General features: G+C 41.9%; 1 protein-coding gene across 1 annotated transcript in view; it reads left to right on the forward strand.

Moving 5' to 3' along the window:
- Window positions 1-25,573, forward strand: part of Cul4b (cullin 4B) — a 110,093-nt gene that overhangs the window by 57,954 nt on the left and 26,566 nt on the right. The window contains exons 2-5 of the mRNA XM_057760539.1: window positions 4,660-4,734; window positions 11,381-11,554; window positions 12,279-12,815; window positions 15,063-15,178. Coding sequence (XP_057616522.1) covers window positions 4,674-4,734; window positions 11,381-11,554; window positions 12,279-12,815; window positions 15,063-15,178 — 888 coding nt within the window. The 5' untranslated portion in view covers window positions 4,660-4,673. The remainder of the gene's footprint in view (window positions 1-4,659; window positions 4,735-11,380; window positions 11,555-12,278; window positions 12,816-15,062; window positions 15,179-25,573) is intronic.

Here is a 25,573-nt window from a genome sequence, read left to right on the forward strand (position 1 = left end):
ACCAGGCTGGCCTCAAACTCACAGAGCTCTGCCTGCCTCTGCCTCCCGAGTGCTGGGATTAAAGGTGTGTGCCTCCACTGCCCAGCCAGAATGGAATTTCTTAAACATCAAGAATTTCAAACAAGGCCGGGCGGTGGTGGCGCACGCCTTTAATCCCAGCACTCGGGAGGCAGAGGCAGGTGGATCTCCGTGAGTTCGAGGCCAGCCTGGTCTACAAGAGCTAGTTCCAGGACAGGCTCCAAAACCACAGAGAAACCCTGTCTCAAAAAAAAACAAAAAAAAAAAAAAGAATTTCAAACAAAAGAGTAAAGAGCATCAAAAAGCCAGTGAGTGGCCAGGTGATGTGAAAGGGTGATTGGCAGTCGTGTGGGGGATAGCCATCAGCGAGTATTATAGTCAAGTTGTTTCCCCTAATTATGAATGGTGGGGCATGCCTATAATTCCAGTCAGGAGACTGAGGAAGGAATATCACAAGTTTGAGGATAGCCTGAACTACAGAGCAAAAGCCTCTCAGGAAAAGGCAAGGGGAAAAAGAGAAAGTTGTTTCCCTTAGAATTCAGGAAGAGTGACAGATTGACGCGACACAGACAGATATGCATCACTGTGTCTTGAAGGCCCTGAAATGCATTAAGAAAATAAAATGAGGGGCTGGAGAGATGGCTCAGTGGTTAAGAGCATTGACTGCTCTTCCAGAGGTCCTGAGTTCAATTCCCAGCAACCATATGGTGGCTCACAACCACCAGTAATAAGATCTGGTGCCAACTTCTGTCTGCAGGGACACATGCAGGCAGACCATTGTATATATAATAAATAAATAAATCTTAAAGAAAAAAAGAAAAGAAAATGAAATAAGCCTTACACATCTACAAGAACGAAGAAGCCAGACTTGGTGGTGCACACCTTTAATGTCAACACTTAGGAGGTAGAGACCAGCGAATCTTTGTGAGTTCAAGTGCACTCTAGTCTAAAAGTTGAGTTTCAGGACAGCTAGAGCTACATAAAATTGTCCTGTCTTAAAATAAATAACAATAATAATGAATAAAAGAATGAAGAAAAATGTACTTATTTGCAATGATATCATTATATGCATTCAAAATCTAAGAAGTGCAATTTAAGGTTTTTTTTTTTTACATTCTGACCCCAGTTTCCCCTCCCTCCTTTCCTCCCAGTCCCTCCCCATCTCCTCCCTTCTGCCCCCACCCCCACCCACTCCTTAGTTTCTCTACAGAAAAGGGCAGACCTCCCATGGATATCAACCAAACAGGGCACATCAAGAAGCAATAAGACTGCACACCTCCCTCTTATTAAGGCTGAACTCCACAGAGTAGGCGTCTATTGTTTGGATTTGCTTAGCATTTCTGCTTGCCAGCTGCCTTTGGAAATCTGCTCAGACAGGCAATTTCCTCATCCTGCACCTCACAGCAAGTCAGCTACCCCAGGATGAAATAGCCACAGTATTAAATGCTGCTAGACCCTGTAGCAACTTCAAAGAGTAGAGATAAGACCCAGACTAGAGATATGACTTTGCATTTTTCTAAATCAGAACAGAGAAGTCCTTCTCTCTCGGGTTTGAATTTCTTTGCTTTGTATTGAGACAGGGTGTTGTGTGGTCCAGCTGTGTGGCCAAGGTTGACCTTGAGCTGCAGATCCTCCTGTGTCTGCTTCCCACGTTCTGGCAGGCGTCATCACACCAGCTTTTTTCTTCAGCTTCCAACTATAAAGTAAGCCTGCTAGAAACCCTGGCATATCTACCAAAGACTCTTGGAGGCACATGCCTTTAATCTCAAGATCTCTGTGAGTTTGAGGCCAGCCTGGTCTGTAGAGCTAATTCCAGAACAGCCAGGGCTATACAGAGAAATCCTGTCTCAAAAAACCAAAAGAGACAAAGACTCTTAAGAGAATAAAGCTATATAGAGAGAAACTGAGATAAGAGATGAAGAGATGGAGTGTGAACCAAGATAGTACTTGAGTTCCTGGATCTAATTGAGACTGAGGTTTGTGGTGTCCGGATATATAAATCAATCAACTTCATTTTCTTCTTAAGCTTATTCAAATTGGATTTCTGGCACTTGACAGAAGAGTCTCAACAAATACAAGTTAGTTGAGAGATCATCCGAATCTCATGGCTTTCCCCCTCCCCCCAACTATCTATCTATCTATCTATCTATCTATCTATCTATCTATCTATCTATCCATTATAAAATGCCTTCCTAATTCTGGTCCAGATTTGAGGGATCAAGTCTGATGCTGAACATTGTTAAGACATTAATCTCCCCTTTATCTTGGTTTCTAACATTTCAAACATGCTGAAAAGATTAAATTAGAGCAAACACTGATATAACCACCACCATTTTTGCTTACAATTCTATTATTCTATTGCAATCTTTCCCTTATCCAAGCAATAACCAACCATGTATCACATTCTTGCATATGAAAGGAGTGTATGTGAGATGCTAAAGGCACAGATAAAACTTTGAGAAAATTCTACTCCTTGTAGACCAAGGACCAGGCAAGAAGTATCCTAGTAACACAGAGAATTTTAGAACTGATAAACTCCAGTCAAATGCCAAGGAAAACATGATCTACTTGTGGATGAGTTGGAGAGCCCTAGACTCACACCCGTGGAAGTCTTCGTCCATCCTTAGCTCTCAGTGGAGACCCTGTAAGGAGCCCAGTGTCCCCTCCCTTCTAGCTTACCATTGTGTCAATGGAGACCTAGCCAAGAATGAAGACTCATTACTCTCCCAGTGATAATGAAGCCACCTGTCTTCTTGTCTGTCACTTTAGGAACTTTGTCAAAGCACATAACAGCTTGGTGACCTCTTGGTGTCCCCAAGGTTACAGTACTGTGAGAACAAGTATAAATCAGTCTTTGGGAATATATCAAATTATCGCATCATTCTGAGAGTTTTTATGTTTGCTGGGCTTTTATTTTGTTTTGGTTTTGAGACAAGGACTATTGTATTCTACATTGGCCTCAAACTCAGCCTCCTGCTTCAGCTTCGCCCTGAATGCTGGGATTACCTCAACCACACGTAGGCAAGGCTTCATTTTGATTGGCTACGACATCACACAAACCCTTTGGTTTTCTTTTTTTTTTTTTTTTTTGGTTTTTCGAGACAAGGTTTCTCTGTGGCTTTGGAGCCTGTCCTGGAACTAGCTCTTGTAGACCAGGCTGGTCTCGAACTCACAGAGATCCGCCTGCCTCTGCCTCCCGAGTGCTGGGATTAAAGGCGTGCGCCACCACCGCCCGGCACACAAACCCTTTGTTATTCAGAAACGTGATCCTGTATGGATTGGTCAGATCTGCTGTCAGTTATCAGAGAGTACTTATTACGCAGCGTGGGTGCATGGGTGGGTGGGTGGATGGGGTTTGACACCAGTCTGTTGTTCTCCATGCCATCGGAGGTTTCATTCACCTATGGATGTCTTTGCGAAGGTCTCTGTGATCCTCCACAAGGTATGAGAGCTTGATCACATGAATGACAGAACAAAACAATTTTTGCTGTTCCTCCAGTGTAAGTTAAACAAGCCTTCTGAGAGAAATGAAAATGTTTCCTTTAGAAACTAGGAAGGTAGACCAGATTTAGGGCCTCTGGGTGGAGCCTGATTTTGAACTTTTTATTCTCACGGTCGTACTAAATGCATTATCAAATATTTAAAATGTTTCAGATGTTTCTGTTAAAATGTTTATGTTATGTTAAAAGGGGTATGTTAGAAGTCATGCCTTACTGGTGATGTATGTGAAGAAGTTAGGGAGAAACTTCTTAGAATCAGTTAAGTGTGTTGTGTGAGGGAAAGTCCATAGCCAAGGTTCTGGCACAGAAAGATCCTCAGTCTCAACAGTATCCTCTCCTATCCTCTCCTCTCCTCTCCCCTCCCCTCCCCTCCCCTCCCCTCCCCGCCCCGCCCCTCTCTCTCGTTTTTTCGAGACAAGGTTTCTCTGTAGCTTTGGTGCCTGTCCTGGAACTAGCTCTACAGACCAGGTTGGCCTCGAACTCACAGAGATCCGCCTGCCTCTGCCTCCCAAATGCTGGGTTTAAAGGTGTGCGCCACCACCGCCCGGCTTATTTTATTTTTTGAGACAGGGTTTCTCCATGTAACAGTCCTAGCTGTCTGTAGACCAGGCTGGCCTTGAACTCAGAGATCTGCCTGCCTCAGGCTCAAGTGCTGGGATTAAAAGCATGTTATACAAGTCTGACTAGGCATTGTAATTTAAAACAGCAGGCTAGAGTTGGAATTCCAATTTCTGATATTAAAAATAAAACATGTTACAGCCGGGCGGTGGTGGTGCACGCCTTTAATCCCAGCACTTGGGAGGCAGAGGCAGGCGGATCTCTGTGAGTTCAAGGCCAGCCTGGTCTACAAGAGCTAGTTCCAGGACAGGCTCCAAAAACCACAGAGAAACCCTGTCTCGAAAAACCAAAAAAAAAAAAAAAAAAACAAAAAAAACATGTTTTACTTTCAGATCATCTTTACATGGAAGAGGAAAATGAACTGTATGAATCGTAATGTAGGCATGAGGCCTGGGGTTCAGCCCCAGCATGTAAGAGAAGCCCACGTAATGGAAGGCAATAAGGGGGAGCGGATGAATAGTCTACCCAAATTTGAGGATTTTCTTAAAACTGCCTTACAAGTGAGTTCTCTGTTTTCTCACAGCTCCCAAAGAGAGGATGTCACGTCCAACTAGGTCTAGAGAAAGAAGAGAGAATGACTCCAACTCAGAAGATAACAGTGAGTGAACTAGTAAAACCTAGTTACAGCCTTATGGTTGTTACCCAAGCGGCTAAGCAGGGAGTGAATGGTAAAACGACAAAAGGAAAGGGCGGGAATGCATTTCTCCAGAGGACACTTGGGCTTTTGTTATTTAAAGTTTAATGAAATTTTGCATTGTTTATTGTGTGAGCCAATCAGCAGTCATCAGAAGATGGAGTCATATACCAACATATTTCTGAGGGGTCATATTATAATCTCTCACGAATTCAAATACACATTTCACTTGATCTAATTCAATTTCAAATATATCCTGTGGGGGGCTGGAGAGATGGCTCAGCGGTTAAGAGCATTGCCTGCTCTTCCAAAGGTCCTGAGTTCAATTCCCAGCAACCATATGGTGGCTCACAACCATCTGTAATGAGGTCTGGTGACCTCTTCTGGCCTGCAGCCATACAGGCAGACAGAACACTGTATACATAATGAGTAAATAAATAAATAAAAAAAATATATCCTGTGTAATATTCATTAGATAGTGTTTTTGGTTGTTGTAAAATGTTTAAAACAGTGTGCTTAAATAAGCCCTGATCTTTTCCAGATTAAATACAGCATAACATTTGTTTAATTGTTTTCAGGCAGGAGCTTGCTCTTATCTCAAGCTGACCTCACAGGCCATCCTCCTGCCACTGCTTCTCAAATACCGTGTCCATAGGCATGTGTCACACTGAAGTGTTAGTGGTATATTATGGAAATATGCAACCCTTAAAATGGTTTATCCCTAATAAAAAAAAATCCTTAGCATGCTTTAAATCACCTTCTTTTTTCGAATCTGTGAGTTTGAGGCCATCCTAATCCAGAGTGAGTTCCAGGGCAGCCAGGACTACACAGAGAAACCCTGTCTCAAAACAACAACAAAGTACAACTCTGAACTCTGTTTTAACCCAAATACAGCCACAGAAAATATGCAAAGGAATGAGTATAGCCATGATTCAATAAAACTTTATTTACACAGACAGCAAAAAGCCAGAGTTGGCCCACTGCTTACGGTTTTCGAAATGATGATTTTGTTCATTTGAATTTCTCATACATTAGTAGCATAGTATTCTGGTTTTATCGGGTCTTATTTTGCATGTTCTCGGGTCCTTTCTCTCCTTTGGAGGTTCTCAGCTTGATTCCTAAACCACTGCAACTTAGGTAAGGCCACAGCTTCAACAGAAAGTAGGACTTATGACTAAGCATTAGTACTAAGGGGCCTAGGAATTGCTAGCACACAGGCGAGAGATGTGGCCTTGCTTCCCCTCTTTAGTGATCCAGAATCTAATTAGGATGGAAAGTTGGGACTTAGTAACTCATCTCCTGATATCTGGCCCTGCTGAGTTCCCTCTCTTCTAGGATTTAAATGTGTCTTTTATGTTCTTCCTTGATGCTCTCAACCCCCATTCATTCTTGCCTGGTCAGCTCCAATGCTTTCAGCTGAATTTCTTTCTCAGAAGGTGATGCTCAGTTTTGCCTCTTTTCTCCACTTCATCCCATCAGTCTCCATTTCTGCCTCAGGCAGAGCCAGGAGTCTCTGGCACAATTCCTTTCATGACTGCCTGCTAGTAATTGGCTCCCTCACCCACTAGGCCAACGGACAAGAGTTTGAGAGCAAGGGTTGTTTCTGTGTACTCTGTGACCAGACTCGAATGGGCTCTCAGGCAAGCTTTGTTTACTCAGCATTTACCTGGATTTTGCCGGGGGGGGGGGGGGGGGGGGAGGAGGAGGAGGAGCTGATTTCTCCCTCTCTCTGGTCGAAGATCTAGCCTGGGAATGAACTGATTGTCCAGAACAAAATAGCACTCTTGGCTGATAGGTGTATTTCTTGCTATCTTCCTTCTTCATAAGGATGGGAACTGCATGCAAGCTTGGTCTTCACATTACTTACTTTCTCATTGCTGTGACAATGCATACAGCACACACAGCAGCTTAAGGAAGGAAGGGTTTGTTCTGGTTCGGACTGAGTCCATCATCAGGGCAGAACGTTTCTCTTGTGCTACTGGGGATCAAACCTAGTGCTTCATACATGCTAGGCAAGTGCTCTACCAGCCCAAGATTTAAAAAACAACAGAGAACCCCCAAACTTCCCCCAGGTGATTCTATTGTGAAATCAGAGGGAACAGCTGATTTAAATTTAAACTGGCCTTGCTTGTGAGACAAAAACCCTGAAGCCATTATAAGAGCAAACATTAAAGCAGGGGGTGGGGAATTGTGCTAATCATTGATGAAGTGAGCAGAAGTATAAATGGGGCCGAGCAGCTCCATGGTAAGTGAGTGCTTGGCATCACCATAGGCAGAATTAATCTGTGACTGGTCTAGCTCCCTCCATCAAGTCCTCAGGGAGAATGGCCTGGTTGTTTCAGTTTATAAATCTGCCTTTCCAGCGGTCCACAGCCGTGACTGATGAAGTCTCGAGTTGAGAGGCTAAAGGTTCAAATGTTTTCAGTGCTTCGTCTCTGGTTTTATTGTTTGCATGCATTACATTTATCATCTAAAGGGTTTTACCTAAATAGTGGATCATGATCCTTCATTATCTGTCCTTTTTATTTTTATAGTTCTTATTTTGTTTTCGGACAAAGTATCACAAAGCCCAAGCTGACTTGAAATTTGCTGTATTGCTGAGGTTGGCTTTGGACTCGTGATTCTTCTGCCTCTGGTTCCCAAATGCTGGAATTACAAGTGTTCACCTCTACTCCTGTGTCTCTTTCTGTGTCTTGAGACAAAGGCCTATATAGCCTAGACTGGCCTCAATCACATGATTCTCCTGACGCACATATCTTTTTTTTTTTAGGTAGAAATTTATATTTTAATGTTTATAAACAAAACCCATCAATTTGGTGATGCTTACTCTTCTACCCCACAGAACTTCATACTGTTGCCATACAAGCCCTTCAACTTTGCAGGATAATGAAGTGTCTACCACACTGGGTAACTCAGTAGCACAGCACCCAAATATTTGGCATAAGTCCTTAGTTATAATCACTAGCATCCAGCTTGAGTCTTGAATTCTTAACTCTGAAACTGTGGGAGTACAAGATAAGACATCTATGCAAATCATCATAGTAAACCCCAAGCACTGTGTCTCACATATTAAGGCTTGCTTCAGGGACATTCAGCGTCTCCTGACCAAGCAATCTCTTATTTTCAAGAAAAATCCCATTCAGTGTGTAACAAAATTTCCACAAGTGTCTGACTGATAGCAAGTATGATTTGTCTGTGAGGGCCTACAACCAAGTACTCTGGGGAATCTCCATGATCAAAAAAGGGAACCAGCCAGGTGCGGTAGTTCACATCTCTAATCCCAGGCTCCAGGAGGCTGAGGTTGGCAAAGGGCTGTGAACAAGACTAGCCTGGGTTACAAACTGAAACCCTCTTATCTCACAAAAACCAACCAACCAACCAAACGAAAAGCCAACAAAATGTGTGTGTATGTGTATATATATTATAGAAATAAGGCAATGAACAATAGAAAAATAGTCTTTGTTTATGTTTTCCTGTATGCATATAGTTACTTTTATAAAGGCTGTTTAAAAGAATACCAATAATATTTGCACCTCACTGTAATAAGTGTACATTGTAGAGTTTAATGAATGCTTTTAAGGCAATGAGTTGAACTCACAAGATACAAGCTTCTTTAAGTGTATGTTTTTCTATGTTACACATCTTGACTACTGTGTGGTTAGTGAATTCAACCTCAAAATGTATTTTGGGGGGCTGGAGAGGTGGCTTATCAGTTAAGAGCATCTGAGTTTGGTTCCTAGCACCCACATGGAGGCTGACAGACATCTGTAACTTCAGTCACAGGGGATTTGATGTCCTCTTCCGACATCAGTGTCAGGTGCACATATGTGGTATATGTGCACACACTCCGGTGCACACACATCCTGATAAATATTCTTTTCAAAACACATTTGAGGGTATGAAACCATTTTATCCCTGACAGTGGAGAGGGGCTGAGGAGGTACACACGATCTGATGTCCATGACAAAGCAGATCTCCCTGGTCCCCCCATAACTCAATGTAAAATGTATTTCATATTAATGCCTATTATAATATACAGCCCTGGCTGACTTAGAACTCACTGTATAGACCAGGGTGGCCTTGAATTCAGAGATCCACCTGCAGCTGCCTCCAGAGTGCTGGCATTAAAGGCATGCGCTACCACCACCCAACTATTTTTTCTCTTTTTAAAATTGGTCTGAGGGTCTAGGAATAAAACCCAGTCCTCTCATGGCACAGTGCTATTTAAGTTGATTTGCATGACAAAATGTACACTTAAGAAAAAATTATTAAAATTGCATATCCTTATTAAGATATGCTAAATGTGTAAGGTTATTATTAGGTTATAAGATGTGAAAAGAAAGATAATTATTTGTCATTTAAGGAAAAGGATTTTTTTTTTCATAACACTCACGGATATTTCTTGGAGAATTTCCACAAGTAAGCTGCTTGGGAGCCTGAGGCAGGAGAATTGGAATACAGTCTGAGCTACCACATATGTTCAAGTCTGGCCTGAGAGACTTAGCCAGACCTTGTCCACAGTTGCTGGGGGTGGGGCTAGTGAGATTCCTCTCCTCCAAGGGTCCTGCTGGCAGTTAATGGTTGCTGGGGAAAGAGTGACAATTAGCAAGCACTCCCCAAGTCACCTTGCAGGCCTGGTTTTCATCTTTCATGGGCCCTTGGGGCCTGAATTCCATTAGAGCTTTTCAGCAGGACCTCAGCTACTAGCACAAAGGTGCTGGCCAGTTTTGTTTTTCATTGAAATATCTTCTCTTTAGTTCAGCCTGGGCTTGAACTCAAAGTAGTCCTCCTGCCTCAGCCTCTTTAGTGCTGGAAATACAAATGTGAGCTGTCATACTCAGCTTAAGATGGCAACTTTCTGGAGAATTTGCATAGTAAGGGCTTTTCAGGACACCGAGGCGTGTGGCCTTCTGGTTAGAAAGGTGATTTACTTGCAGTGTTCATTCTTAATTACCACTCGAAGCTGTTCTTACTCTACCCAGTTCTCTCCATATGAAAGCCTCGCCTTGTTGCCCACCGTTTCCTATATGATAGACCAAAATGTTTGGTGTACCAGACATTTTTTATTTTGCATAGGGTTTTAGGCTATATAACTCAAACTGGCAAGCCTCCTGCCTCTTCTTCCAAAATACTGGGATTACAAACATGTAGAACCACAGAGGTCCCGGGCACTTTTGAAATTTCATTTTCCATATTTCAACCTGACATCCTAGCTTCTAGTCTCATTGCTCTTTACATCAGATAAACAGAAACCTTTCACAGCTGAAAACTGCACTTCCTCTCTCCTCTTGCCAACTCCCATTTTGAGATCTAGCGTGAACATTGTGTTTATCTTGTCTTGACTATTCCACACGTGCTTTTCCCCACAGTAATTTCTAGCCCTTAAAAAAAAACAATAATATTAGAGAAGTTTGAGGCTTTTTCCTTCCCTGGCTTTTCAAAGGTGGGTTCCTGGGGCGGCATAGAGCATATGAACTGTTCCATACAAGCTGCTTACTTAAAACGCAGAAACAATACACTGGCAACTAGAGTTTTCTTTGAGTTTGTCTCTCCTGCTGAGAATACCCTAAGATTAACTTTTGTTGTCTGTGAGTCTGCATAGTCCAGCCTGGCCTCACACTAGCTCTGTTTTAGCCTTGGCCTCCAGAATGCTGTAAAGACAGGGATTTGTCAGTGCGCTGGCTAAGAATGCCTCCCAGATTAAGTTAGGTCCTAAGGACTTTCCAAATTTTCTAATCCCCAGACCCCTACCCGGATAAGTGGTATTTTTATCTAAGCTGGTCTCTGACAGGTTTATTGCTGGCAATTTAACCAAATTCGGAGATTTTGTTTTGTTTTGTTTTTCGAGACAGGGTTTCTCAGTAGTTATGGAGCCTGTCCTGGAATTTGCTCTGTAGACCAGGCTGGCCTCGAACTCACAGAGATAACATGCCTCTGCCTCCCTAGTGCAGGAATTAAAGCCATACTGTCACGCCTGGCGCGAGGTTTTGCTTTTTTTTCTGCCAAAAATCACATGTAAAACCTGGTCTCATTAAACACACTTGTCAGGAAACAGGCTTTTGCCAATATGAGAGTTTGTAAGTGGAGGAAGTAAGTCTTAGCTTTGGGCTACAAATTACCGAGTTACTGACTTATGGGGTGGGAGGACGAACCCTGAAATTGTGCTGGGTGAGGCTGTTACTTGGCCTTAGAATGTACCCCTCCTCTCGCCAGCCATCTTAAAAATGCTCATGGCTTTACAGCTGGTGTCATTATAGAGACAATCAAAATGCGGGCCCTGTTGGGTGTTGTGTCACAGACAAAACCCAGCCATGTGTTGCTCCACCGAGTCGGAAACTTTACTCCTCGGCTTCTCCGATCTCTGAACACAGGGCTAGCCCTCTCTAGCAGACTTAGGGCTTTCCCGATCTCGGGTTCCTCCCGTGGCCCTGCGGCTCCTCCTCAGTCCCGTTTCTCTTTCAAAGTTTCCCATCCACTTACTTTTTTCTTCCCACCCTCTCCTTTTCCCAGCTAGTTCAGCCCGCCCCTAGCATGCACCACCTACTCTGCCTCACGGGAGCCTTCCCGCTTCTCCGCCCGTCCTCCCCACCTATCTCCCCGCCCTCCTCAGGTTCAGAAACCTCCAATCAAGAGGGCCGAAGGTATCTCCAGGACCCGCCCCGTCCTCCCTATCCACCTCTTTTACCCCCAGTGCTCCCTCCCCCACCCCCCCCACCTCAAGTCCAGCGGACCCCAAGGCTTCTGGATCAGAGAGCTATGAAAAGTGTCTGCCCAGGCACTTCCGGTAAGGACGCTGTGGCGCGAAGCTCCCCGCGGGACCGTTAAGGAAGGGGTGACTGGTGGTGAGGGAGCCCCGGTGAAGAGGGTGCTGGCAGGGAAGGGGTGCGGGAGCCGGAGCTCCAGCGAGGTGCCCGGAGCGAGCGAGCTCCGCGGGCTCTTTAGCCGCCTCGCGGCGAGCCGGCACCCCCGCCTCCCGGGCCACTCGGGTCCTCCTCTCCACCCCCACTCCGCGAGGGTGACGCCGCCTCTCCACGGGTGCCGCGTGATCGGAAGTGGCGCCATCTTTAGCCTCTTGTGCTATTGACAATAACAAGCCTCGGCTCGCTCCCCCTCCCCCCTCCAGCCCGGCGTCTCCCCTCCCCGAGAGGGAGAAAAGGAGGAGGAGCTGCAAGCTTCACTGGTTCCCTGAGTCTCTCCAGCAGAAAGTGGGGGAGAGAGGCCAACAAGCAGGGGAGGGGGCACGGCACAGCCATTTACCTGTCTGCCTCCTCCGCTTCCCTCCCCCTCCTCGTTCTCACTGCCGGTGGCAGCCTATCTGCCTTCCCAAGCCCTCCCATTCCCCTCGGTGTGCTCCCCCTCTACTTTCCTTCTCGTCCTCTGTGTTTCTCCTCTCTTTCTTCCCTTCCCCCTTCAACATTGCCACCTCTCCTCCACGCACGCAGGCACATAAACGTAGGTTTTTGATGCTCCTCTGCCTGTTGACCCCGCTATTTTCATGTTTCCAACAGGTTTTTCTTCCCCCAATCCCTCTGCTGCTTCTGCTGCTGCTCAGGAGGTCAGATCAGCCACTGATGGTAATACCAGCACCACTCCGCCCACCTCTGCCAAGAAGAGAAAGTTAAACAGCAGCAGCAGTAGCAGCAGTAACAGTAGTAACGAGAGAGAAGACTTTGATTCCACCACTTCCTCCACCCCTCCACAACCTAAAGATTCGGCGTCCCCTTCAACCTCGTCCTGCTGCCTCGGGGTTCCAGTGGCCACTTCCAGCCACGTACCGATACAGAAGAAGCTGCGTTTTGAAGACACCCTGGAGTTTGTAGGGTTTGAAACGAAAATGGCTGAGGAATCTTCCTCATCTTCCTCATCATCGCCCACTGCTGCAACCTCACAGCAGCAGCAGCAACTTAAAAATAAGAGTTTATTAATTTCTTCTGTGGCTTCAGTGCACCATGCAAACGGCCTGTCTAAATCATCTACCACGGTCTCTAGCTTTGCTAACAGCAAGCCTGGCTCAGCTAAGAAGTTAGTGATCAAGAACTTTAAAGGTAACCAAGGCCAAAATCCATAATCACTTGCTAAGAATTTGACACTTGAGCAGTCACGTGCGCTGTTTATGTTAATATATTAAGCAGTATAGAGGTCGCCTAATGTTTTATGCATAATCAGTGAGTGGAAGGGAGGCCCTATTTTTGGTAGCGGGTTCCTTTTCTGGGGTGTTTGTGTCCTTGCTCTGAAGCACACTCTTTGATGTTTCCGTGCAATGTTTTTGAGGTCTGTTTCAATCCATTATATCTTATCTGTTGTTCCTTAAAACACAGAATGGTGCGGATTTTACAGGTGAGAAACTTGTCTAAAGAGGAACATTTTAGGTGCATAGCGAGTCTTGGTACTACTGAGATTTTTATTTTTATAGGCCACATACTCCAGCCCCTAAAAATGCAGGTACAAGGTTGATAGTTTTATGTTCGAATGAAATTTATAGTTAGGTTCTTAGCATAGAGTACTGTGTTTGTGAAACTCACTGTGGGAGGAGTATTTGGTGAAAAATCTTTGGTTTTTTTTTTTTTCTGTATTTCTCCCCAAAGGTAAAGTCTGAGTGAAAACGGCTGTGTATACACAGCAGCAGGGACTCGACCACGAAAGCTAGAAATAGCTAACTACATGTTTCCTCACGAAAACGTGCGTTCCAAGGGTTGACCTGCAGCTATTAGGAAATTGGAGCGTGCTGTGTTTGAGATTACTGAATCGGAGTGTGGTGTAGGCACCCGTGAAAATAGAAAGTCACCATTTAAAATGTATTTGAGCTAAGTTCTTAGCTGTTGAATGTGTCTCTGTGTTTCTGCTATTTTTTGTCACCATCCTCAGCTAGCACATAATAGATGCTAGAATGTTTCTCAAAGCTGGGGAAGTAAATGAATGAACTTAGGTTTTACCAGAAGTGTCCTGTTACTAAGTATTAGCACGGGGTGAAGTGGTTACTTTGTGGCTGTGTTGGAAATGTTGCTGTGGAAAAGAGCAGCAATGTGCTATTTGTCTAGCGAAGGGGCTTATAGTATTGTCTGGTTTTAACCCTTTCTCTTTTTGCATTACCCTCTTTCCACCCTCAGGCTCTCGGGTTACATTCTTTTTGATTTACTAGTAGAGCTTTCTAAAGTGAATATGGGCTGTATCTACAAATGCATTCATTACTTCATTTAAAGATAAATGATTTAATAGGGAAGGATTTTTTCAAGAAATGAGCTCTGATCCTAATTGCATTTGCAAATTAATTTCAGAGTTTATTTTTCTTTCTCCTGAAGGCATTAAGGCATTTGGAATCTTTAATTTCCTTCACTTATCGTTGGTGAATAAAGTTTAAAGTCTAGATTAAGATTTCTTTTCAGTCTGAAAATACCTTATTGGTTCTGGAGCCATTTGGGTGCTGGTTTGTTTTTAAATTTTCATTCATTTCCCTCCTTTTCTGTGATTGCTGCATAATTAAGGAGTCAAACAGACCTAGATTGGAATCCCAGCTTTGCCTCTGACTAGCTATGGTGGCCAAATAAGTTCGAGACTCAGTTTCTTAAGTTGTAAAATAGAGGTGTTTTTTTTTTTTTTTAGAGGGGGGGAGGGGAGAGAGGGGGAGGGGAGAGGGGGAGGGGGGGAGGGAGGGAGGGAGGCAAAAATAGAGGTGTTAATATTTACTGTGGGAATTTTATTGGGAGAATTTCTAAGAAGTTTCTAAAATACTTTTCACATATTACATACTCAGTGTTTTAAATCTTCACTACAAGATTTATGTCAGCTTCAGTTTTACACATGCTAAAATAAGATCAGGACTGCTATTTTTATCTGTCATTCTTGAATTTTTTTTTTTTTTTTTTTTTTTTTTTTGGTTTTTCGAGACAGGGTTTCTCTGTGGTTTTGGAGCCTGTCCTGGAACTAGCTCTGTAGACCAGGCTGGTCTCGAACTCACAGAGATCCGCCTGCCTCTGCCTCCCAAGTGCTGGGATTAAAGGCGTGCGCCACCACCGCCCGGCCTCTTGAATTTTTTTGAAGCAATACAATCAATAGGAGAAAAAAAAACCTTTACCTTCAATTTTCATAGGTGAGTCAAAATGACTTAAATAGTATTTTGGCATCTTAGATTTTGTTTATACTGAACTTTTAATATTGAGTTATAATAAATACTCAATATTACTTTAATATTGAAGTATAATAAAGGTCCTAAAATAGCAATGCTGTTCTATTTTATAGTTCTTTAGTTACCGTATCCTGAATATTTTTCTAATATTTTTTTGCATATTATTTAGATAAGCCTAAATTACCAGCAAACTATACAGATGAGACATGGCAGAAGCTGAAAGAAGCCGTGGAAGCTATTCAGAATAGTACTTCAATTAAGTATAATTTAGAAGAACTCTACCAGGTATGTATTAGTGTATAAAACCAGATTTGACTACTATCAGTCAAGATGGCATGCATTTGTATTTTCCTTCTTTAAAGATTTGTGTGTGTATCCGTGTGTCCGTGCTGAAGCATGCTTGTGCCTGTGAGTGCAGATGCCCTTGATGACCAGAGGCTTAGGATGCCTCTAGAGCTGGAATTAAGTGGTTGTCAGCTACCTGACAAGAGGGTGCTGGGAATCAAACTTGGGTCATGGAGGAGTGCTCTTACCTGCCGATCCATTCTCCATACCCTTGTGTTTTAACTTTCTGAACTATGTTCTGTAGTAGATTCTTTGGTCCATTACTAGTTAATTGCTACCTTCCATTTTATGGTCACAGCACATAGCCTTACTTAAACTGGGGATACATAATTGGGCACTTCTGATAAGACTCAGTTAAATTTTGGTATAGTCAAGGTATGAGCTAGACTATAACGCTATAGCAGAGATCCTAGAAGTATTTTCTGTGGGATGTCATTTCTGTTGTGACATTCTTTCTTAGTTCTGTTACCCATCTTTGAGAACGACCTCAAGACATGCAGCTCTTCACATTCTCACATCCTTTGTTCTGACTTATTCTTTTTTTAAAAAATACATTTATTCTGTGTGTATATGTGTATGGGTAAACCATGTGTGGAAGTCTTAGGACAACTTAGGGGATTCAGTTCTTTCCTTCGTCCCTGTGGGTCCCAGGGATGGTAAGTGCCTTTACCTACTGAGCCATCTTGCCACCCCTCACCTCCTTTAAAGAACTTAATTTAGGGCTGGAGAGATGGCTTAGTTGTTAAGAGCAGTGACTGTGTTCTTCCAGAGGTCTTGAGTTTCCTGGGTTCATTTCCCAGCAACCATATGGTGGCTCACTACCATTCATAATAAGATCTGGTGCCCTCTTCTGGCCATAGGCATACATGCAGACAAAATGCTGTATACATAATAAATAAAGAAATCTTTAAAAAAAGAACTTAATTTAAAGAAAAATTGTGTGTATATGAGAGAGAGAAAGAGAGAGAGAGGGAGGGAAGGAGAGAGAGGAGAGAGAGAGAGAGACTGGGTGTTAGTTCACATCTGCGTCACACGTGGAAGTCAGAGGACAACTTGCAGAAATTAAACCCTTCTACCATGGGTGTCCTAGGTATCAGACTCAGGTTTGCAGGTTTGGTGGTAAGCACCTTTACCAGATGAACCATCTCTTTGGTCCTACCTGATTCTTTTTTTTTTTTTTTTTTTTTTTGGTTTTTCGAGACAGGGTTTCTCTGTGGTTTTGGAGCCTGTCCTGGAACTAGCTCTTGTAGACCAGGTTGGTCTCGAACTCACAGAGATCTGCCTGCCTCTGCCTCCCAAGTGCTGGGATTAAAGGCGTGCGCCACCACCGCCCGGCCTACCTGATTCTTTTTTTCCCCTTTTCTATATAGCCTTGACTGTCCTGGAACTCATTCTGTAGACTAGGCTGACCTTGAACTCTCAGAGATCTTTCTGCCTCTGCCTCTTGAGTGCTAGGATTAAATGTGTCTGATGCCACTGCCTGGGATTATTATTATCGTTGTTGTTTTTTTAAGACAGTTTCTCTTTTGCTTTGGAGTCTGTTCTGGAACTCAGTTTGTAGACCAGGCTGGCCTCGGACTCACAGAGATCCACCTGCCTCTGCCTCCCAAGTGCTGGGATTAAAAGCGTGCGCCACCACCGCCCAGTCTCATTCTTTCTTAATAGTAGCTTTTTGTACTTTTTTTGAGTTTTTTCCATCTGTCAGTCTACTTCAGAAATGAGCAGCAACTATATATAGTCCAATACCTTAACTTGAGGTTATTTGCTTTTCCTGATTTTCCAAGAGTTTTCCTCACTGCAGTTTTGACACAACTAATTTAAGAAGTTGTTTTTCCTTATATCATCAGCCATTTGTATTTAAAAATAACTTCTGTTTAGTAACCTTGTAAGAAATTAATGTTCGATATCTCAGCATTTGTATTTTTTGTGTTTTAGTTGTAGAGTGTGAGTCTGTTGATGACAAACTCTGCCATGGGAGTTAGAGGCCACATTTGGATCTAATTTTCACTGTGACTGCCTTTTTTTTTTTTTTTTTTTTTTTTTTGGTTTTTCGAGACAGGGTTTCTCTGTAGCTTTGGAGCCTGTCCTGGGACTCCCTTTGTAGACCAGGCTGGCCTCGAACTCACAGAGATCCGCCTGCCTCTGCCTCCCAAGTGCTGGGATTAAAGGCGTGCACCACCACCGCCCGGCCTGTGACTGCCTTTTAAATCTTGGACAAAGCAGTAAATAAGCACCCTCAGCTTTACTTTCCTCCACTATAAAACAGGCAAGCTACTACCTGCCTTGTCTTTTTTTTTCTGGGTCGCTAATCTAATAATCAAATAAGATATTTGTAAAAGAAAACAACACGTTAATGAAACACTATGATATACAAATTGATCTGATGTTAGTTATCGTCACATATTTTACAAACCACAGTATACCTTTTTAAAATCTGCATTAAGTTAAATTGAGATCGTTGATTTCTGTTGCTGTGAAAATTAGTCAGTGTACGCCTAACACAGCAGTCATCAGCAGGTAGAGATGCTGTATAAATGTCAGCTGGTGGTGACAGTAGGGTAAGTCCTCCTCATTTGGCTCTTTGGGCATATTTTAGACATGCCTCCCAAATTGTAAAATAACAAAAGTAGAATTAAGAAATTAGAGTGAGAAAGGTCTTAAAGAGTCTGTGGGGTCGATATACTGTGTATGGTAAAACCTGCAAAGCAGATCCATTTTCTAGTAGTTCATTTAAAGCATTATACTCTTAAATATATAAAATAATAGTTTTTAGCACCACTTTAACAACAAGGAGACTGAGTCTCAGAATTTAAATAACCCACCCAAAGTTACTTATTGGCTGTTGAACAGGGAAAGTCGAACTAAGATGTTTTATTGTTAACTCCAATTGATTTTCCACTACTGTGCTGCTTCACTAATAACACCACAGCACCTTAAATACCCACTGTACAGCAGTGTTCATAACAGCTTTAGGGAAAAAACTATCGGAACAGCCACCCTGTGCTTCCATTTGTATATGCAGTCTTTATTTGGGTATGCTGGTGCAGAGCCAGTGTAATTGCAGTAAGGTATTTGTATATTTCAATTCATGACATATATTCATTGTAGCTATTAATGAGCCCTTATTCACCTTAAATATTTTCCCTGAGTTTTTGATTTGACGATATCCTTGATATGTTGATTTTAATTCCTTGCGTGCTTAAAGAACATACCTAATTTTTTTGTGTGTATTTTTGTGCTGCAACCAGCGCAGCCTGGATAGCCAAGACTGGGGGGGGGGGGGTGCGGGGATTGAGACACGGAGGCTTCTTTTCAGGTGAAAGAACAGCAACCTTTATTTTGCCCAACAACCTTTTATACTTCTACTCCTGTGGAGACCCACGAGTCAGAAAGAACATAAGCATCCTTGTCAATTACAGACCACAAGGAAGTTCCCCTGTCAGTCAGGGGGAGTGAGGGCAGCTGGATCACAACATTTTTGCATTCTTTTTTTTAAAAGATTTATTATGTATACAGTGTTCTGTCTGCATGTGTGCCTGCAGGCCAGAAGAGGGCACCAGATCTCATTACAGATGGTTGTGAGCCACCATGTGGTTGCTGGGAATTGAACTCAGGACCTCTGGAAGAACAATAACTGCTCTTAACCTCTGAGCCATTTCTCCAGCCCCTATTTTTGCTTTCTTGTATTTAATTTTACTTGCTGTTGCATTTTTTTGTCCTGAAGTCACAAGTACATAGTAATAGTAGGACATGCCTGTAATCTCAGCACTTCAGAGGCTAAGGCAGGAAGATTTTAAAGTGCAAGGAAGACTGATTTATATAGGGAGACCTTGCCTCAAAATACAATTTTTAAGTTTTTATTTTGTGACTGTTCCTTAGATTATTCTGAGATATTGTTTAATTTTTAGCACAATGTTTCCATCATGTTTTCAGTAAACACATATTGTCTTCTTGTTTTTTAACTTAACTATTTATTTGGTTTTTTGAGACGGGGTCTCTCTACATAGTCCTGATTGTCCTGGAACTAACTCACTATGAAGAGTTAGGTGGCTGGGATAAAAGATGTGTACCACCACACAGGGCTTTTTATTTTTAATTTTTTTTTTAAAGATTTATTTATTACATCTACAACATTCTTTCCATGTATGCTTGCAGGCCAGAAGAGGGCACCATGTGGTTGCTGGGAATTGAACTCAGGACCTCTGGAAGAGCAGTCAGTGCTCTTAACCTCTGAGCCATCTCTCCAGCCCTTATTTTTAATTTTTTTAAGACAGGATCTCACTATTTGACAAATACCTGGCTATCCAGGCACTCACTTTGTAGACCACTTTGTAGACTCACTTTGTAGGTGTTCTCACTGAGATCCACCTAACTCTGCCTCCCAAATGCTGGGATTAACACATTCCTAGCCTATTGTTTTTTTTGTTTTTTTTTTTTTTGCCTATTGTGTTTTTAAAGCAATACTTTAAATGATAATTGTCCCTGAATTTTAAAATTGCCTTTCTTAACAATCTTGAAATCCTTTGAGAGTGAAGCTATGCTTTATACTTTGGGTGGGATTTTTGTTTGCTTGTTTGATCTTGGTTTATTATAAATAGGGCTATGTTTAAAGGCACTAGTTTGGGTTGATTAGCCTGTCTTTGAATAAAGATTGGTTGTTATTTGAGACAGACTCCCACTGTTAGTTAGGGTCTTACTGTTTGACTGGGCTGGCTTAGTCTATACTTCATTTCTGATGAAGATTGTTTCTGACATTAATAAGAATTCTGGTGAACTTTTTGTGAAAAAGATCTTAAATATAATGTTTTTTCTATTCTGGTCTATAGATAGATGGACCAGAAGACTAGAAGCAAATTATGCATCTCTCAGTATAGATTATAATTAGTTGTAAAATGCGGTTATTTCAAGCAGTCAGTATTATAGGAGAAAAGTTAAAATTCCTTTTTTGATCTTTTGGAAACTAAGAAAAGTTAAATTTCTTAACAGTTTTGATAGCTAGCTATTTGTTTTTCAAAATTTAATTGCTATCACTTGTTTGTTTATTTTGTTGTATTTTAAGATTTAATATATATGGGTGTTTCATCTTCTTGATTACCTGTGTACCACATGTCTACAGTGTCCTTGGAGGCCAGAAACAGGCATTAGATCTTCTTAGAACTGGAATTGTAGACAGTTGTGAGCTGCCTTGTGAGTGCTGAAAATGGAACCTGGGTCCTCTGCAAGAACAACAAGTGCTCTTTACCACTGAGCCATCTCTCCAGCCCTGTTTGGATTTTTTGAGATGGGGATTCCCTCTAACCCAGGATGACATAGAACTCCACAGCCCACTATGATCTTGAACTCATGATATCTTTTTGCTTCAGTGTAAGATGACAGGCATGAGCACCACATCTGACTTGCCCCATTAATGACTTTTAAGATCGTACTCTGTTACATATTTCTCCTTGGATTTTTTTGTTTGTTTTTGGAGACAGGGTTTCTCTGTGTAGCCTTGACTGTCCTGGAGTTTACTCTTGTAGACCAGGTTGGTCTCCCACTCACAGAGATCTGCCTAATTCTGCCTCCTGAGTGCTGGGATCAAAGGTGTGTTCCACCACTGCTTGGCCTATTTCTCCCATCTTTTCATGAATTATTAGTAGTCACTGATCATTTTTAAAATGTGCAATCACGAAATGAAGGTCCTTGATAATTTTTGATCTTATTAAAGCACTGTTTGCTACATGCTGTTGTGTGACAAAACTTTTCTGGGAGAGCCAGATAAGGAATCCATGATAGAAAAAAGTATGAATACCACCAAAGTCCAGCTTGATGAACCAGCGAGTTTTTTTTTTTTTTTTTTTGGTTTTTCGAGACAGGGTTTCTCTGTGGCTTTGGAGCCTGTCCTGGAACTAGCTCTGTAGACCAGGCTGGTCTCGAACTCACAGAGATCCGCCTGCCTCTGCCTCCCGAGTGCTGGGATTAAAGGCGTGCGCCACCATCGCCCGGCTTGAACCAGTGAGTTTTATTGGGGTTACTTACAGGAGCAGAAATGACTCATATCACCAAAGCCCAGCCCAGCATGTGTGACAGACAACTCACAAAGCTGGAAGCCTGGAGCACACTTCACAGCCTGCAGAGTCCTTACCAGAAACCTCTATTGGTTTAAATCCCAGCTGATCTAGTCTCAGAGTCTTTGCAGCCCAGCTTCCTTCTGTCTTAGACTCAGCTTTTATTGTACACTTTGTCAGGGAAGGGCCTAATAAATTGGGTCAGTTTCAGGGACTTCCAGAAGCTATTTTGAGTTGTTTACCTTTCTGCTTAAAGGAGCTTCCTGCAGGATGGATTGGGGGAAACTTACACATCAATGTAAAAAGGATTAAACAAAAACAATCTTAAGTTTCATTTTATGGTTTATTTTCTTCCTGCAAATTCTTAGTACTTTGTTCTGTATCTTACCCTTTTTTACCAAATATAAAAGATATTTTGCATTTTATTGCTGCATATTGCTAAACTTTTACAGTATTATCTCTCTCTCTCTCTCTCTCTTTTTTTTTTTTTTTTTTGAGGCAAAATCTTACTCTGTATAGCCAAAGCTGTACTCATACTCAGACTTGAGATTTTTCTGCCTCAGGCTCCCGAGTGCTGACCTTCAAGTATTTGTTACCATACCTAGTTTCTTCTCTTTTTCTTTTTCTTTTTCTTTTTGGTTTTTCGAGACAGGGTTTCTCTGTGGTTTTGGAGCCTGTCCTGGAACTAGCTCTTGTAGACCAGGCTGGTCTCGAACTCACAGAGATCTGCCTGCCTCTGCCTCCCAAGTGCTGGGATTAAAGGCGTGCGCCACCACCGCCCGGCCCTCTTTTTTTTTTTTTTTAAAGATTTATTTATATAGTATCCTGTCTATAGGCCAGAAGAGGGCACCAGATCTCATTACAGGTGATTGTGAGCCACCATGTGGTTGCTGGGAATTGAACTCAGGACCTTTGTAAGAGCAGTCAGTGCTCTTAACCACTGAGCCATTTCTCCAGCCCTCTTCTCTTTTTCTAATTTTGTTTTGAGACAGGATCACATTGTATAGCCTTAGGTAGCCTGGAACTTACTATATAGATCAGGCTGTCCATGAGCTCCTAGAGATCTACATGCCTCTGCCTCCTACATACTTGTCCCCTTACTCCACATCCACACCAGCATTAGCTAGCTGTCACTTGTTTTATTAAACTTAGCGATATGGTATGTGTCACCACAACCGGGTGTCTTTTTCAAAAACTTTAATTACCACAATCAGGTCTTTTTTAAAAAACTTTAATTTTTAATTTGTTTATGCCTCTATGTATGATGGCGTAGGAGGAGGAACATCACAGAATGCTTGTAGAGAGAGGTCAGAGGATAACGTTGTCAGTTCATCAGTGGAAGTCATGGGCATAGGCTTGAGCCACCTCACCAGCCAATTGTTTTTCTTTCTTTAAATATAAAAGTTTGAAAAATAATACCTAACTTAACAGGCCTATGGCAAGAGTTCGGCGCCTTGGTGGGAATTCTTTCTCTTTCTTACTGTCTTTGTTTATGAAGCACATTTCATTTTCTGTGTGTATATATTATTTTCAAGCAAGTGGTTGGAGTGGGTTATTTTGTGCTTTTAATTTGATATGTGGGTTTGGGAGGATAGGGGCTAGGATTTGGAGGAATAAGGGTTAAAAGCTTGCTAAATGTTTGTTTTTTATGCCTGACTACCTTCAAAGACCCTGTGTTTACACCCTCATCTTTTAGGTTGCTAGGTTGAGAACCTGGGACCTCATGAATACTAAGCAAACAATCTACCACTGAGTTATACTACCCTAGCCCACTTGAAACTTATTCTACCACCTTTCAGCTAATCATAAATGAGACTGCATGTAAAGCTCAGCTTCGTTTTTCTGGAGACTTCTTCATGTCTCTCTCTGTAGAAGGAGCTGCGGGCCGCTTCCTGCCGCCCAGCTCCCCCAAGGCTAGCTTTACCCGAAATAACAACACACAAATTGTATTCTTTTAAACACTGCCTGGCCCATTAGTTCCAGCCTCTTATTGGCTAATTCTCATATCTTGCTTTAACCCATATTTAATAATCTGTGTAGCACCACGATGTGTGGCTTACCAGGAAAGATCTTAACCTACGTCTGTGTCGGGTGGGAGAATCATGGCTACTGCCTGACTCGGCTTCTTTCTCCCAGCATTGTTCTGTTTATTCCGCCTACCTCATTTTCTGTTCTATTAAAGGGCCAAGGCAGTTTCTTTATTTAACCAATGAAATCAACACAAAACAGAAGACTCTCCCACATCATCTCTCCTAAAGACTGTTGTAGGGAGTCTTATCTCTGATTATTCTTGTAACAACACTTAGCTCACACTAAAGTTTTTTGATTATGTCCCTTCTAATATGCAGGATGTATTTGTATTGTTGCAATCTCTCTCAAATAAACACATACACATACTTTGAAACTCAAATTATTAAATAACTTATGACTCTGTGATCACTCTGTGATAAGTAAAGTCAAGGAGACGGGTATACGCTTAAAAAGAAAGTTATTGATTTAGTGGCGGGTCAGTGTAGTGTGATGGATGGAAGCATTAGGCAAATCTGTGGCAGTGAAAGGAGTAACCTGATTTTGAAGAAGCAGTACCCAGTTGAATAGTAACAGAAAATGTGGTATCTTATGGGAGAGGATAAATAAAGGTGTCAAGAACTGGTTTTTGAGATAAAGGAGAACACAAAAGGAAGTGGAATAAATAAGTATCAGAAGTAAGGAAAGTAGAAAAGATGAAGTATATATTATGTCATATTGACAACCTAAGCAGGGAATGAGAAATGCTTGAGAAAATGAGTCAGTCATTCATAAAGAGCTTAAATACAGTAAGAAGTACTATAAAGAAAGAAGGAGGACACCCACCCCATCTAGAACCAGTGTGAATAGAGGAGCACAGGAAAGAAGCAAGGGAACCCTTAGGCATCTGTGACCTAACCCTAGGTTTACATGGACTGTACCGAGTCGTTCTCAGGGAAGACTCAGTTTTCCTGTTTCTCCTTAGCTGTTAAATCTGATGGGTCTACCCTCTCCTTCAGAGGCTTACTGATTTCTCTCTAGTGGAATAAGTAGGTTCTTTTTTAAACTGTTTTGTTGTTGTTTTTTGAGACAGGATTTCTGTGTGGCTCTGGTTATCCTGGAATTTTCTTTGTAGACCAGGCTGGCCTTTAACTCAAGAGATCTGCTTACCTCTGCCTCCCAAATGCTAGAATTTAAAGATGTGCACCAACACTGCCCGGCAGTTTCTTCTTTTTTTTTCTTGATTACTGGACTTGAATTCTACCAGTATGACGTTTAGCTACATATTTACAAAATTCCCTTCAGACCAATAGAACTTGGACCCTCCAAGTCTCTTTTAATATGGAATTTTGTCTTGTGTTATAGTGAGAAAGGAATCTTGGTGTACTCTTGAACATTACCAACTATGGAGTAACATCAGAGTTACCATTACCATACCTGTTGTTTTAAACTTGAAAGGCTTTTGATTTGATACACATAGTAAGAAACAGAGAATCTGAACTTGTCCTCTTAAGATTTGAGGATAAATTCAAGTACTCTAATGAAGGAAAAATGCATTCTTTTTGTTGTTGTTCAGAGTATGAACTCTTGGGCCTCAAACTGGGTAGGCAGGTGTTCAACCACTAAGCCCAATTTGTAGCCCCTATTTTGAAACGGTTTGTAAATTGAAACACTGGAGAAAATTTCATGGTATTTATATCATACTAATTTTAATCCTCCTAGCAATAATTTCTTCTTTATTATATTCAGGAAAATCCAAGGAAGTATAAGTAAGTTTTGATTGAGTTATAGTAGTTGTTTCTGGCCCATCTCATACATAAACAACAGCCAAAATTATTTTTAAATTTTAGTGATGCTCTGCTTATGAAAACTATTATCATTTGTAATAAGAGAGCATTTGTATGTAGTAGTCACTCTGAATTGGATATCCTCATGGAGAAGAACTTGACTTGATTCCCTTCATCCTTCACTTTTGGTATAACAATTATAAGCATACAAATGTGGACATTTTGGGGTAGTACCTTGGTAGTGAAACGGTTTTTTTACCCACATTAGTATATTCTCTTGTTTTACTTTGTATCTATTTTGGAGGGGGTATGTGCTTGTGTGTGTATATGTGACTAAGGTTTTTCAGGCTAGCCTCAAACTTCTGATCCTCCTGCCTCAGCCTCCTGGGTTAATATCATACTTTTGTTTTTTAAAAAAGGATAAGATTTTCAATGAGCTGATGTAGCATATAACAAAATAATGACTTCATGTGATTATTGAGACCCCTTCCCCT

The sequence above is a fragment of the Chionomys nivalis genome, chromosome X, assembly GCF_950005125.1.
Source record: "Chionomys nivalis chromosome X, mChiNiv1.1, whole genome shotgun sequence".
Classification (NCBI taxonomy): domain Eukaryota; kingdom Metazoa; phylum Chordata; class Mammalia; order Rodentia; family Cricetidae; genus Chionomys; species Chionomys nivalis.